Below are 16,061 nucleotides of genomic sequence, written 5' to 3' on the forward strand. Positions count from 1 at the left end.
AGTGTTCCTAATCTTTCATTTTCTAGTAGTTTTTGATGTTGTTTCTTAATATGAACTTGTTGCAAAATTATAATGTCCATCTCCAGTTTTTGCAGTTTTGTAAATGTGTGTGTCCTTTTGTTTGGTGCATTTAGTCCATTTATATTGATCGAGGTCAGTTTTAATTCACGTTCCATCCTTGTCTTCTATCTGTTCGTTGTTCTCAGTCTTCTTGTGTTTCTTGTAATTACTTGTTTTTTCCCCTCGCTCCCTCTCTTTCAATTCTTTCTCTCTCCAATCTTCTTTTTTCCTCTTGCTCTCTTTCTACTTCTTCTGTTCGATGTTCCTCCTGGCTCTTATTTTCTAATTCTTCTCTGGTCTCCTGTTCCTCTTCTAACACAAAATGCTGGTCGAAAAAATCTTGCACTTTTTCCAGACTGTCAATCTTGTACTTCTTTTCTTCCCAGGAAATCAGTAGCCTTTCCGGTATCAGCCAGTGGAACATTATTTTATATTTGTTTAGCTGTGACGTTAAGAAGTTGTAGTTTTTCCTTTGATCTCTTATCCTTCTTGGGATTTGCTTGAGAGTCATTACTTCCTTTCCCTTATATACGATTGCCCCTTCTCTCATCTTCCTATAAACATCTTTTATGGCTTTTTTTGTAAATCTAATATGTATCTCTTTAGGCAGCTTGTGCCTGGGCGCATAGTTTGTGTGGACTCTGTAGATTTCATCAATGTCTCTTAGAATGTCTTCTTTATTTCTCTGGGTTGTTTCTGCTAATATATCTGTCATTAATTCTCCTAGATCTTCATCTTTTTGTTCCTCTACATTCTGGAACCAGAGGTAAAAAGACGCTTTCTCCATCTCTAAATATTCCGGCGGTGACATCATTGTGCCAGGAACGAAAAGAACGGAGCTCCGTTCTTGAAGTTCCAAGATTTCCGATTAGGAAGCCGATCCAGGCGCTATTGATCCCAGAGGGATCAATAGAAAAAAGAGGAACTCTCGAGGACCTCGGAGAGAAAAGCAATCTCTCCGAAGGTTCAGGGGAAACCTCTTAATTCCAATCGGAAAAAAACCAGCCATTTTGGCTGGCCTGAAACGCTGACAACCGAATAGTGGGAAGTGAAAATCAAACAAGAGAAAACATCGGTAGGAGAACAGAAGGGAGAAAGAGAAAATCGAAGGTGGTACAGTCATAAGAGTGCGAACAGAAACGGGAGAGAGTGAGACTCCAAGTAAGCAGCGAAACGGCAGCCTGATAAGCGGCGACGAAACAGTGAGTGGAGCGGAAAAGCTAACCTGACAGTGACAGCGCAGAAAGTGATAGGGCGGCGGAAGCGGAGAGACTCCAGAAGAAATACCATTAAAAGACTTGTGGATTATAAAACAAACTGATTTCATAGCAGAAAGTGTTCGGGACCAGAACTGTGAGTGTGAGAGAGAGATCAGAGAAGGTGAAGATTAGAAGCAGCAGCGAGGGGCAAGAGGTGATTTTGAAAGCGGGAGAGTCGAACGAACGGCCGATACAGGAACTTATAATACTTGCTACTGGAAAGTGGACTTGGAAGACGGTGAGACTGACGGATTTCTTTATAACCGGAGACAGTGACTAGGCGATTGAGTTGCAACGGACATCGGAACAGCAGAGTTAATAGCAGACTGATATATAGAACATATTTTGGAAGTTAATGATCTGGAAGAGCTGAATTAATTTTATTAAGGTGCTTTTCTGGGACATTTTGATTTGGACACCTTGATTGTTGGACATTTGAACACTTAAAACTTAAAACAAGGAACATTAAAACCAATTGAAAGAGAGAAGATGGAATGATGCAAGAGTGAAACAAGATAGTAAAACAGAAGGAGAATGAATAATAACCAGCGAAGTATAATACAGTTGTTTAAGTTTGTCTAGAGTTATTTATTAATTAATAATTATTAAGAATAAACTGATTAGGATATACTGTTTAATGTTATATATATTATAGCTTAGTCTTGTATTTAATCAGTGATTTATTTAATTATCCAGCTTTATATCTTACATATCTAGAATCATATAATCATTAACTTAGATTTATTATATATATTGTATTAAATATATTAAGCATAGTAGTCAATTATAGAAAGAACAAACTAATGAATTGCTGAAACTTTAAATTTTTCCCTCACCTCCCTTCTTTATGTAACCCACTTACATAAGGATACTGAAAAGTTGAAATTTAGAATATATTTAAAACTGTGAATAAGTATACGGAAACCTATATAGAAATATTGATTGTGTGATAGAGAAATAGGAATATACACTAAAGAAACTTATCTATTAAGGAGACAAGAGTATTAATATATAGTTATAATATTACCCCTATTGCTTATTATTTTAGGATTCTTATAAGTTGAATATAAACATAGATATAGAAACACAAAGATCTTAACAGTAAATTAGTATATGAAATTTTGGAAAAGAGTAATACAAAGAGTACAGATGGCAGCCACAGGTTCATCAACAATTACCAAGATAAATAAGAAAATAGCCTCAAATCAAATGACACTCTCAGCATCTCCTGCGCAGCAAAGGACAGTTGACACTATGTTAGGGGCAGAGAAAGAAAAGACAACCTCTACCTTCAATATGCAAAACATCCAATCGGTCCTAGCAATGATACAAGAAGGAATGAATAAAACTCAAGAGTCCATAGCAAATAACCATGAAGAAACAAGAAAGAATCATGAAGAATTGAGGATAGATGTGGGAGAAATAAAAGATAACATCAAGAAAATGGATGATAAGATTGGAAAAATACAGCAAAATATTGCGGAAAATCAACAAAGGATCCAGAAAGTGGAGGTGAAAATGGAACAAGCGTCAATAAATAAAGAACTGGAGGAGTCATTAAACCCCATTGAATATTTTAATCTTTACTTTAAAAAAACAGAACAAATCCCAAACAATGCTACTAACTTTTATTTATTTTTCCTTCTGTTCAATCCTGTCCAATACTCAGAGACTGTCTGAATTAGTCCCTGCAGTTTTTTTGGCAAGGTTTTTTAGAAGTGGTCTGTCATTGCCTCTTTCCTAGGGCTGAGAGAAATGACTAGCCCAAGGATCATTCAGCTAGCTTTGTGCTTAAGGAGGGACTAGAATTCACAGCTCCTAGTTTCTAGCCTGATGCTTTAACCACTACAATAAACTGGCTCTCACAAATTTTATTAGTCTTGGCCTAATCATTATTTCAGAGCCAATAGTATAAAAATGAAAGTGACTTCAAATAATAACTAAATTATAAAACTTATTTATAGCAACAGCAACAACTTTCAATAAAAGTTGTGCAAAGGGTACTTTTAATATTAAAAAAAACCTAACCTGCAATAGTGAGACACAGTTGTTTCTAGCAATTGTTTCCCCGAAGACTCACTTGATTTTCTTTTATTGCCTAAATAGCTTACCTGGAAGGGACTTTGACTACATCCCTGAGCAGCAAAAAATCTTGACTGGATTTCAGTCCCAACCTGTAGAGTATTCTGGGTATGACTCTGCTAAAAAAACAAAATAAAGGACATCAGGGAATTTTAATTTTTTAAAAAAAGGATTCTTATGACAGGCAACTGCAAAAACCAATATAGAGAGAAATAATTTAGTGATTCCACAGGAAAACTGATTTAAACTGGAAGAGGAGCTCATTACAAAAGATAAAATACCTTAAACCAGATAGCAGCATGACCCTTAAACAGGATAAAAAATAAATACAATTATAACTTCTGTAAAGATCAGAACCATTTTTATAACCTTTTCTTTATTTTTTCTTTGCTACTTATCACTTTTCTTTTCCCTTAATTTCTCTTTAAATTTGTATTGTTTTTATCTTATAAAAGCTTCAATTACAAATTTTTTTTTTAAATGTCAGCCATATTGAATGTTTGGATTGGGAGTGTAGAAAGTTAGCACCCACCCCTCTCCTAGAAGAATGAAATATTTTGAGAAATATTAAAAAGGCAGAATATTATATTTCCCTGGATGAGAAATGGAGAAAGATGCTCTTGGAAAACAGCCCCCACCTTCCTTAATAGCCCTCAGCAGATGTCAGCACTTAAGAGATAAAGAGATAAAGAGATAGCTAGCTTTATTCATAAGCAAATTCCCTGCAGCAAGGTCTGAACAAAGGTAGGATTATCCCTCAGCCACAATAGGAATTGCCCAACAAGCCCCTTCATTGCATCAGCCAAACTTCAACCAAAGCTCCCAGGAGCTCAAACAACCTCAGCTATGACCCCTACATAACCCCTACATGGCCCCATGGGAGTCTGACAACAGCCAATAGAATACATGTTCTTGCACAGGAAGCTCTCTTTCACAGGAACAGAAAGCTCAAGTGCAAAGTCCAACAGAAGGTATAAAACCCCCCACTCTCAACTCCATGTGGTCACCTGCCCAGGACCTCAAACTCATGTGGTTCTGCTTCATCGTTAAACCATCTTTCCAATCAGCCTCCATGTTTCCAGTGTCTTTCTCCTGGCTTGGAACTGAACCAGATGGATATTTCTTCCAACAGGAGAAAGCTCAAACTTTTCTTCATCTGAGCTAAGTAATTTTAAGCACTGTATGCAAGTATGGACAAATTATGAATACATTGGGCAACTGAGTTGGAAATTAAAAAATAGCATAAGAAAAAAAGAATTTATAACATTAAGTACATCAATTAGCATTCAAATCCAAATCACATGAAACAGCATATCGAAACAGATAGTTGATTATGCTTGCAGCCAAAATGAATTGAGATCCTATGTAGAATACGAGATAGAAAGAGTTGTATGAATTTTTTCTATAAGAAGAGAACAGAAAAGATAACAAGTAGCAACAGATACAGGCAGTCGCTGTGTGAAATGTGCCTTACATTTCTAAAGGTTAGAATAAGGCTATGATGGGGGGGGGGGAGGATAAAGAGAAAACTGCAGATGAAGTTAAGGTGTCTGAAACTTAAGAAGAGTTAATTTAAAGGAGAATCATTTAGAAGTGGTTTGAAATCTGAGTGGTGGCACATTCTAATATTTTTCTAATCACATTCTCATCAGTAGGGATCTCTTCACTTTTCCAATTTTGTGCAAATACAATTCTAGCTGCAGTTAATACATGGATAATTAAATATGCGTTCTCTTTACTATAAGTTTCAGGTAAAATCCCCAACAAAAATATTTCTGGTTTTAAATCAATGTGCTACTTTATCATCTTTTCCAGCCATGTATGTATTTTTGTCCAGTATTTTTTTGCTTCTACACATGTCCACCACATATGATTGTAGGAAGTTAGCACCCACCCCTTTCCTGGAAGAGTGAAATATTTTAGGAAATATGAAAAAGGCAGAATATTATATTTCCCTGGATGAGAAATGGAGAAGCATATTTTACAGACAAAGCAGCTCCCACCTTCCTGCCCCCCACCCTTTGTCAATGGGCCATTAAGGCCTGGGCCAGTCTATTCTACATAACAAAGATCTGCCTCCTTCAGGCAGAGCCATAGTAGGAATTGCCAAAGATCCAACAAAGATAGGATTAACCCTCTACACAATAGCAGCAGAAACTCACATGTGACCTGGGAAGCACATGTGACCATCAGACAGCAAGGCTAGCTAAGACCCCAACCCCCTGGGAGTCTGACAACCAATCAGGATACTCTTTTGGGGCCCCAAGAAATGCAGAGCCAGAGAGAGCATAAAAACCCGAGGATTTACTGTATCTGCCCCTTTTCTTTTCAGGAACTCAAGCCATGTGATCCTGTCCACCATTAAACCATCTTTCCAAGCAATCTCCATGTTTCCAGTGTCTGTTTCCCCACTTGGAGTAGAACCTAGAAGGAGATTTCTTCCAACATGATAATAGGACCCAGGTAACTGGTGGCACATCCAACATTTGGCTGCCTTATCTTTGAACATCTTTGCCAACCTTGGCCGGTGCAAAGTGCCATCTATAAAACATCTTATACAGATTTTCTTTATATGCAGTTGACATTGTTCATTTGTAGTTCCTGTCCCACAATTTCTGCCATTTATCTAATTCTATTGTGTGACCAAATTTTTTTGCCCATGCTATCATTGTCTCCTTCACTTGTTCATCTTCCAGTTTTATGCCCAATAAGTAGCTGTACAATTTCTTTACCAATCTTTCTTCTGTCCCTGTTAATATCTTATCTAATTCTGTTAATTCTTTATAGAAACCATATAATTTAGCATATCTAGAATGTATCTGCACTTGTGAATACCATGCCATATCGATCCCTTGCTCACTCAGTTCTTGTTTAGTTTTGAGTTCCCCCTTTTCATTCAAAGTATCTTTATATCTAATTATATTTCCCATGTTAATAACATTTTTTTTTATTTTGATTTATATGCCGCCCTTCTTCGGAGACTCAGGGCGGCTTACAATGCGCTAAGCAATAGCCTTCATACTTTTGTATATTTATACAAAGTCAGCTTATTGCCCCCACAAACTGGGTCCTCAATTTACCTACCTTAGAAAGGATGGAAGGCTGAGTCAACCTTGAGCCTGGGGAGATTCGAACTTACAGTAATTGCAGACAGCTGGTGTTAATCACAATGCTATCAGTCTGCTGAGCCACCAGGTCCTTCCTGGTGACAACAATTTGGGTGAATTGTTGGAAGCCAAACTGGTATCCTCAAATAATGTTGCTAATTTTCTCCCATACTGACGTTAATGCATTTCTTTTATGTAATGTCTTTGAAAGTAACCATGTATCTTATTTTTCCCATACTACAAGAAAGCAGGGTGGATTTGATTTAAATCGACTTGATTTAAATCACAATTTAAATCGTGATTTAAATCACTAGTAAAAAGGCTTGATTTAAATCAACTCGATTTAAATCATAATTTTTAAAGAGCAACTGTCATCTCTGCTACTCCTTTTTTCCCATTTTTTTATTTATTTTTATTTATTTATTCTTTGTTGCCAAATTCTGTCCCAACTCTGTTGCCCTATTTGTATCTTCAAATCAGTTTCCCATACCATCTTTCCTAAATTTCCCCTCTCCTCTTCCTCCAACAATATTTTATAGATTCTGCTCATTAAGCCTTTTATCCCTTTATTTTCTTCCTTTACAGTTTGATTTTTTCAATTAATTCCTCAAACCTCGTTAACTCTCTACACTCTCCATTTTCTCTTATCCAATTTTTAGTCCATTGTTCCACTTGGCTATAATTTAACCAAGACAACCGTTTTCCTCCTAGAACCTCTTCCAATTCCCCACATGTCCTCATTCCTCCTAACCATTCCCTTAATTTCATTTTATTTTTCTCTTTTAAAATTTCATTCACTTTATTCTTCAAATTCCCTGGGAACTTTTCCAAAATTACTACCGGTGATAATGGAGAGTTCTTCGGAAGCAACCTCCCTTTATATTTACTCCAAATTTCCCAATGAAACTTCAGGAGAGGATTGCTTATGCTCTCAGCCCATTTCTTTCCACCTTCCATAAAAAATATATTTTCCAACTTCCATTCTAATTTGGTTTTAATTTTAGATTTATCTTCCAACCATTCCAATTCCCCTATTCCTAAAATTGCCTCTATAACATGTTGGAAGAAACATCCTTCTAGGTTCTGCTCCAAGTGGGGAAAAAGACACTGGAGACATGGAGATTGCTTGGAAAGATGGTTTAATGGTGGACAGGATCACATGGCTTGAGTTCCTGAACAGAAAAGGGGCAGATACAGAAAATCCTCGGGTTTTTATGCTCTCTCTGGCTCTGCATTTCTTGGGGCCCCAAAAGAGTATCCTGATTGGTTGTCAGACTCCCAGGGGGTGGGGGTTTTAGCTAGCCTTGCTGGCTGATGGTCACATGTGCTTCCCAGGTCACATGTGGTGAGTTTCTGCTGCTATTGTGTAGAGGGCTAATCCTATCTTTGTTGGATCTTTGGCAATTCCTACTATGGCTCTGCCTGAAGGAGGCAGATCTTTGTTATGTAGAATATGATTATAGATACATAGATTATGTAGAATAGACTGGCCCATTGACAAAGGGTGGGGGGCAGGAAGGTGGGAGCCACTTCAAAACATGCTTATCCCAGGTAAATATAATATTCTGCCTTTTTCATATTTCCTAAAATATTTCACTCTTCCAGGAAAGGGGTGGGTGCTAACTTCCTACAAACATGTCTAAGCCTGTTAGCGACATAATATAATATTTTGGAGTCCTAAACCCTCTTTTTTTTGGCTTAGATACCACTTATTTTTATTTATCCTCGCTTTCTTATTCCCGTTATAATAGTTGTTCAGTATATTCTGCCAACTCTTTAACTCTAATTCTGATATTTTTATTGGTAGCATCCTAAAAGCAAAATTGATCTTTGCTAAAATCTTCATTTTTACTAAGGCAATTCTTCCAAACCATGATAAATTCAACCTTTTATATTTATTCAAACTTTCCAAAATCTCCTTCTTTAAGCTGCCTAGATTTTCCTTTTCTAACTTCTCCAAATTTTTTGTAATTCTAACTCCCAGGTATTTATTTATTTATTTTTTTTAAGTGTTTTATTGTAAGAAGTTATAATAATACAATTTTTTCTCCATCCGGTTACATAGTATGGAAAAAGAAATAAATGCAAATTACATATTGAACATAAGTGAGGGATTTTTCCAGCCCAGATACATAGTAGTGCATAGCAGTAAATAAAGAAAAAGTGGAGAATTGTGTTCTCATATCATTTAGGTCGTATATTATGTATCTATAATAATCTTCTACTATACATTAATGAATACATAGATTTTTGTCTCCTACTTATCCGAGTATCCTCTCCTTGCCATCTTATCTTTCCTACCATCCTCTCTACATCTTCTCTTACTATTTCGTTTTACTATTTCTTGTTCTGGTCTCTTCCCTTTTTATTTCAATTTCCTCTTCTCTAGCCACCCGTACCACTTGTCCCATACGCTGTAATAATCCGAATCATCTCTGTCATTGATTTCTAATGTTAATTTGTTCATCTCGGCACACTCCATTATTTTGCCGATTACTTGTTCCTCATTCGGGATTTTTTTCTCTTTCCATTGTTGGGCGAAGGCAATTCTTGCTGCTGTTATTATATGCAATGCCAAATATTTCTTCTTTTTTGTCATTTCCTTCTGAAGAATTCCCAGGAGAAGTATTTTAGGATCTAATTCGAAAGTTTCACCTATTATTTCTGAGAGCCAATTACAAATCGTCTTCCAGTACTTTTTTGCTTGGGAGCACGTCCACCAGCAATGGTAAAAGGAACCTTGCTGGTGTGCACACTTCCAACACCTTGGGTTAGAGTTAGGGAAGATCTTAGCAATTCTAGCCGGTGCTAGATGCCACCTATAAATCATCTTGTACTGGTTTTCCTTATAAGTGGTTGCCTTGGTGAGTTTTATGTTAATATTCCATAATTGATCCCATTCTTCCAAATTTATATTTTTCCCAATATTTTTTGCCCATGCTAACATTGGGCCTTTAACTACTTCTTCCATCAGATCATATTCTACTAAGTAGTTATATATTTTAGCTAATAATTTATTGTCTGTACCCATCCAGATTTTGTCAAAATCTTTGCTCCCCATTTCTATGCCATATTGTACTTTATCTTTTTTGTGTCTTGATTTTATCTGCGCATATGTCCACCATTCAATACAAATGCCTTGTTCTTTTAATTGTTCTAATGTTTTGAGGTTCCCTGCCTCATCTAGAATTTCTTTGTATTTTACAGTTTTACCATAGTCCAGAACGTTTGGGTAGATTATCGCCTCCATGGTTGAGAGCCAGCTGGGAATTTTAGTGTAATGTTTCCGTCTTATTTCGTCCCACGTAGATTTTAGTATGTCCCTCAGTTTATGTTTATTGAAATATGTTTTGGTTTTTTTCCCGGTTTCCCATAGATAGGCATGCCATCCCATCTGAAGCTCATGCCCTTCTAATATTAGAATTCTTTTGTTCGCTAACGTCGCCCATTCTTTTAACCATACAAGGATTGCTGCCTTGTGATAAGTTTCCCAAATAGGTAATCCCAGGTATTTAATATGATCTTTAATTCTCATTTCGCTTTGCTTCCCTTCCTGCTACTCCTTTGACCCACTGTTGACTCACCGATAGTCCCAGTGTTGCAGAATATACAGCCTCATGCTACATAACTAAGCTCCATTTCATGCTGAATAAACTAAATTATTTATGTATCTTAAATAGAAAACTATCTTACGATAGATTTTTACCCCAAAAGTTTTTTATTAAAATAAATTCGATAAAAATCAAAAAAATCTGATTTAAATAAAAAAAATCGATTTAAATCAAAAAAATCTGATTTTTTTTTATTTTTTTAAAAAAATCATTGATTTTTATCCACCCTGCAAGAAAGCATGCCAACTCAGTTGCAAGTCATTTCCCTCCAAAGTCAATAATCTTGTATGCCTCAATACAATCCATTCTTTCATCCATGTTAATACTGTGGCCTGGTAATACAATTCCCAATTTGGTAATCCAAAACCTCCTCTACTTCTTGAATCCTGCAACATTTTTAAGCTAATTGCTTTTTTCCCTTGCCAGATATATTTTAATATTGTTTTGTTAAGTGCCTCAAAGGTTTTTTTTTCAATTTTATCGGAATTGTTTGAAATAAGTACAATACTCTCGGCAATATATTCATTTTAATTGTAGCTATTCTTCCTATCAACAATAATTGCAGTGTTTTCCATTTTTCCAAATCTATTTTAATTTGTTGCATCAGTTTGTAATAATTATCTTCCTTAATCGTTACACATCTTCATTAACTCTTTTTTCTGTTTATCTGTAAGGTTTTTCACTAAAATCTTAGTTTTCTCTTTATTTTCAGACCTGCCACTTCGCCATATTCTTCTATTTTTTTTATTAGTTTAAGCCCCGTTTCTTGTGGCTCTTCCAAGATAAAAACTAAATCGCCTGCAAACGCCTGTAGTTTATACTTTTCCTTTATTTCCATGCCTTTTATCTCTGTATCTTGTCTAAGATTTCTATTTAATACTTCCAATGTAAATACAAATAATAGGGGAGACAAGGGGCATCCTTGTCTTGTACCTTTCTTAATGCTAACCTTCTCAGTCATATCTCCATTTACCATCACCTTTGCAGGAAAATATTAGAATGTGCAGAAATGAACAGATTAACGCTTGCAGTTAAGGAGAAAGAACAAATTAAATATTATATGATATGGGAATTATTTTATTGATGGTTAGATAATAAAAATGGTATATATATATGTATATATATATAAAAGAAAACTGAGTGGTGGCCTATCTGAAAAACGGAAGGCCTAGGTTGTTTTCTGCTGAGGAATTTCTGATCAGAAAGAACAGGTACTGGGGAAAAATACAGCACTCCTACTAAGTGAAAGAATAAGGGGAGCATACAACAGGAAGGGGCTAGTCTTTGGATAAACACTGAACACTGAGGTTCGAAGAATTAAAAGTGGTAGCAAATTAAGACAAATGGTTAAAGAGGGTGGGAAAAAAGACATGTTTAAGCAAATACAATCAACTGACTTGAGGCAGGGCTTAGGCAGCCACATACACATTTTCTCCCAAAACACTGGGAAGTAATTGAATGGAAGAGATGCGCCTCTTATTAGGCATATCTACACCTATTTATATAATCTTAACTCTTTGTTGGCGAAATGGAAGAATCTGGGATTTACATGTACAGGTGAAACTCGAAAAATTAGAATATCGTGCAAAAGTTTATTTACTTCAGTAATGCAACTTAAAAGGTGAAACTAATATATGAGATAGACTCATTACATGCAAAGCGAGATAGTTCAAGCCTTGATTTGTCATAGTTTTGATGATTATGGCTTGCAACTCATGAAAACCCCAAATTCACAATCTCAGAAAATTAGAATATTACATGAAATCAATAAAACAAGGATTGTACATAGAACAATATTGGACCTCTGAAAAGTATAAGCATGCATATGTACTCAGTACTTGGTTTGGGCCCCTTTTGCATCAATTACTGCCTCACTGCGGCGTGGCATGGATGCTATCAGCCTGTGGCACTGCTGAGGTGTTATGGAAGACCAGGATGCTTCAATAGCGGCCTTCAGCTCTTCTGCATTGTTCGGTCTCATGTCTCTCATCTTTCTCTTGGCAATGCCCCATAGATTCTCTATGGGGTTCAGCTCAGGCGAGTTTGCTGGCCAATCAAGCACAGTAATCCCATGGTCATTGAACCAGGTTTTGGTACTTTTGGCAGTGTGGGCAGGTGCCAAGTCCTGTTGGAAAATGAAGTCAGCATCCCCATAAAGCTCGTCTGAGGAATGAAGCATGAAGTGCTCCAAAATCTCCTGGTAGACGGCTGCACTGACCCTGGACTTAATGAAGCACAGTGGACCAACACCAGCAGATGACATGGCTCCCCAAATCAACACAGACTGTGGAAACTTCACACTGGACTTCAAGCCTCTTGCAGTGTGTGCCTCTCCATTCTTCCTCCAGACTCTGGGTCCTTGGTTTCCAAATGAGATGCAAAAGTTGCTCTCATCAGAAAAGAGGACTTTGGACCACTGAGCAACAGACCAGTTCTTTTTGTCTTTAGCCCAGGTAAAACGCTTCTGACATTGTTTGTTGTTCAGGAGCGGCTTGAGAAGAGGAATACGACATTTGAAGCCCATGTCCAGGATCCGTCTGTGTGTGGTGGCTCTTGATGCACTGACTCCAGCCTCAGTCCACTCCTTGTGAAAGTCCCCAACACTTTTGAATGGCCTTTTCCTGACAATCCTCTCCAGGCTGCGGTCATCCCTGCTGTTTGTGCACCTTTTTCTTCCACACTTTTCCCTTCCACATAACTTTCTATTAATGTGCTTTGATACAGCACTTTGGGAACATCTGTTCTGCCCCAGCTTCGGACTCCCAGAGAATGTGACACACACCAAGCTTCGCAAACACTGTGTCAGCCTCCGACTTTACTGCTTTGGCTGCCATAAGAAACAGGTGGGAGAGAATTGGAGAGCGTGGGGGGGGGGAAGTGTGCTGGAGGATTTTGAAGAAACGAAACCTAATCTCCGAAGTGGCTATCAGGTCAACCGTCATCGCGTTCCTGATTGATAACGATGCCAGACGTGCTTCCACCTGACCTCTGGGAGACCTTTGGATTGGGTGATTGATGATGGACAGTGGGAGGGGATGCTTTCTATATGCAACTTTCGCGCCTATTGCTTTAGTTTCAGCTTTTCCTTGGTAGCGTTCATTTCATTTTCCAGTAAAAGTACATTACTCTATAAATAATGGGAGTTTGGCTCATTCTTTCCTGGACTTTGAAGGAAGCACACCTGACACACTGTTTAATTCCAAACAAACCCCTTTCAAGAATGCAGGCTTCCCGTGCAAAGGGTCCTTATCAAAGTTATTAAGAACAAAGTCCGACAAAGGTTGGCAACCAGCCCAGAAAACCAGATATGAGAAGTCGCTCGCTCTCCAAGATGCTCTGTAGTAATGAGATGTTGTTTCTAGCAAAAAAGCACTAGCTGTGAGCAACTTAAATAGGCTAAGGGAGTGGCCAATTATCCTCAAGCCCTACTCTCAAGTAGACCTCCTCCTCCTGAGTTGCCACTCCTGCCTTTTGGCAGCCCTGCGTGCCCGAGCATTGAGGAGAGGCTCCTCCACTTCGCTCTCTCCACTGGAAGGAGCCTCTGGAGGTTCTGAAGGCCCTGGCTGAGTCTCTGCCTCTGGCATCACATCCTCTTCGGCCTCCTCGCTGTCTGACGCGAGCGCCGGCTGTGCCGGCTACTGGTGCAACACACCAGCCTCGTTGTCGGGATCAGCCACGATCCGCGCAGGGCCGCTGGCGGGCCACAACATCCAACTTCTTTTGCAATTACCTTTTGAGGCTTTCCCTCCTTATGGAGGGTGTCAATGATGGTTTTCTGCACAACTGTCAGTTCAGCAGTCTTTCCCATGATTGTGATTCCTACTGAACCAGACTGAGAGACCATTTAAAGGCTCAGAAACCCTTTGCAGGTGTTATGGCTTAATTAGCTGATTAGAGTGGGACCCTTTGAGCCTAGAATATTGAACCTTTTCACAATATTCTAATTTTCTGAAATTGTGAATTTGGGGTTTTCATGAGCTGTAAGCCATAATCATCAAAAGTATGACAAATCAAGGCTTGAACTATCTCACTTTGCATGGAATGAGTCTATCTCATATATTAGTTTCACCTTTTAAGTTGCATTACTGAAATAAATGAACTTTTGCACAATATTCTAATTTTTCAAGTTTCACCTGTTTGTTTGAAAACAGTTGGGGAATGGATTGCAGGTTTAGATAATTAAAAGGGGGAGCAAATTAAGACAAGTAACTCAATGGGGTGAGGAAAGAACAGCATGTTAAGGCAAGTCCGAGGCAACTCACATGGGGTGGGGTTTGGCCACCAATTCACCCAAAATGTTGGAAAGTAAATAAATGGAGTCATTATACCTCTTACTAGTTATGTCTACAGCTGTCTATTACTAGGTCAGATGGAAGAATTGGGGATTTTTCTGCATTATCCTATGGCAGGAGACCATCTACCCTTGAGCGTTCATACAAAAAAACGTGAGGAAACAGGTGGAAAATTCACACTACACCTGTTGGCACCAGAAGGTAGTCCATAGCCACCTCCTACTGTAAGTGCATGCGCTTGAGGGTAAGGAAATACAGGGGACGGGAAAATGGGAAGGAAGCACCTTTTGAGCATGGGTGGCCAAGTTCAAACTAATTTTTTTTTTTAAATTTGATTTATATGCCGCCCTTCTCCGGAGACTCAGGGCAGCTTACAATGCGTTAAGCAATAGCCTTCATACTTTTGTATATTTATACAAAGTCAGCTTATTGCCCCCACAAACTGGATACTCATTTCACCTACCTTAGAAAGGATGGAAGGCTGAGTCAACCTTGAGCCTTGGAGATTCGAACCAGCAGTAAATTGCAGGCAGCTGTGTTAATAACAGGGTGCGTAGACCACTGTACTATCAAGGCTCTTGATAGTATGCGGGGTGGAAACCCCTGGGATACTGTCCTGACAAGCAGGGAGCCAACATGGATAAGGGACATTATATTGGCCGAGGGTGGTGGGAGTGTGGAGGTAGCAGGAAAGGGGAGGATTATGTATGTGTGGCAGGGCGAGCCGACTGAGGCGTGCGTATCTTAGCGGGCATTTTGGAAAGGAAGCTCCCTTGGAGTGGGGCTGAGGAGGCACCGAGGTAGCAACTGGCAGAGAAAAAGGTGGGGAACCAGCGCGAGGGGCTGGGCACAGCGAGCGTAGAGAACGAGGGGATAGAGGCAGCGCAAGGCAACGCTGGGCGGAAGGAGGTGACCGTTCGGGCAGCGCGAGGCGGACGGTGCGGGGTGGGGGAGCGCGTGTTGAGTGCGCCCTGCTGGCCCACGCGCGCAAGGGCCCCCGCCCGCTGGGATTCCCGAGGGGAGGGACAGGGCAGGGAGGATGTGAGTAGGGAGCCTAGAGCTCCAGCTTGCGCTATCTTGTCCTTCCCTCCTCGCGCTTCCCCCCCTTTTTTTTGTGGAGAAGGGAGGGGGAAGGTGGAGGAAAAAGTGTGGGGGGGTTACCTGGAAGATGAAGCTGCTCCAGTTGCTCGGGTCCATGGCGGCGGTAACGAGCGGGGAAGGGAGTTCAGCTCGGCGAGGGGGGGGTCAAGAAGGGAGGGGGGAGCCAGTGGGGAGCAGCAGCAATGTCGCGCGGGGGGGAGTGAGGTGGGAGGGGGGATAGAGCGAGGAGGCAGCGGCACGAGGATTCCTCGGCGCGCACGCTGATTGGCCCCTTCTGCGCGCGCGCGCGCTCCCCCCTCCCGCACCACAGCCTTTCTGAGCCGGAGGGGGAAAAGGGGTGTGGAGAAGGCGGCAGGTAGTGATTGGGTGGGGCTGTAGTCTTCGCTCCCGACGTGCGCGGGACCGTACGAGGGACCCCACGTGTGGTGCCTGCTGATTGGGCGGACTGGAGAGCGCTGTGACCGTAGGGCGCATTCTTTTAAAGACTAAAGTTGATTGGCCAACGCCAAGGCGGCCGCGCGCGAGTAACGGTTGTCTTTCTCCTCCCCG

At 39.8% G+C, this 16,061-nt stretch overlaps 1 protein-coding gene across 3 annotated transcripts in view; it reads right to left on the reverse strand.

Moving 5' to 3' along the window:
• MAZ (MYC associated zinc finger protein) overlaps positions 1-15,649 on the reverse strand; it is a 70,076-nt gene extending 54,427 nt beyond the window's left edge. For 2 of the 3 annotated variants that reach the window (XM_070944479.1, XM_070944477.1), the window contains exons 1-2: positions 15,573-15,649; positions 3,431-3,520 (exon numbers count right to left, since the gene is read on the reverse strand). In XM_070944479.1, coding sequence (XP_070800580.1) covers positions 3,431-3,520; positions 15,573-15,608 — 126 coding nt within the window. In that variant the 5' untranslated portion in view covers positions 15,609-15,649. The remainder of the gene's footprint in view (positions 1-3,430; positions 3,521-15,572) is intronic. The other variant, XM_070944478.1, reaches the window with a different exon arrangement.
• Between the last annotated feature and the right edge of the window lie 412 nt (positions 15,650-16,061).

This window comes from Pituophis catenifer, unplaced genomic scaffold (assembly GCF_029215685.1).
Source record: "Pituophis catenifer annectens isolate HBS135680 unplaced genomic scaffold, rPitCat1.0.hap2 SCAF_5, whole genome shotgun sequence".
NCBI classification, from domain to species: Eukaryota; Metazoa; Chordata; class Lepidosauria; order Squamata; family Colubridae; genus Pituophis; species Pituophis catenifer.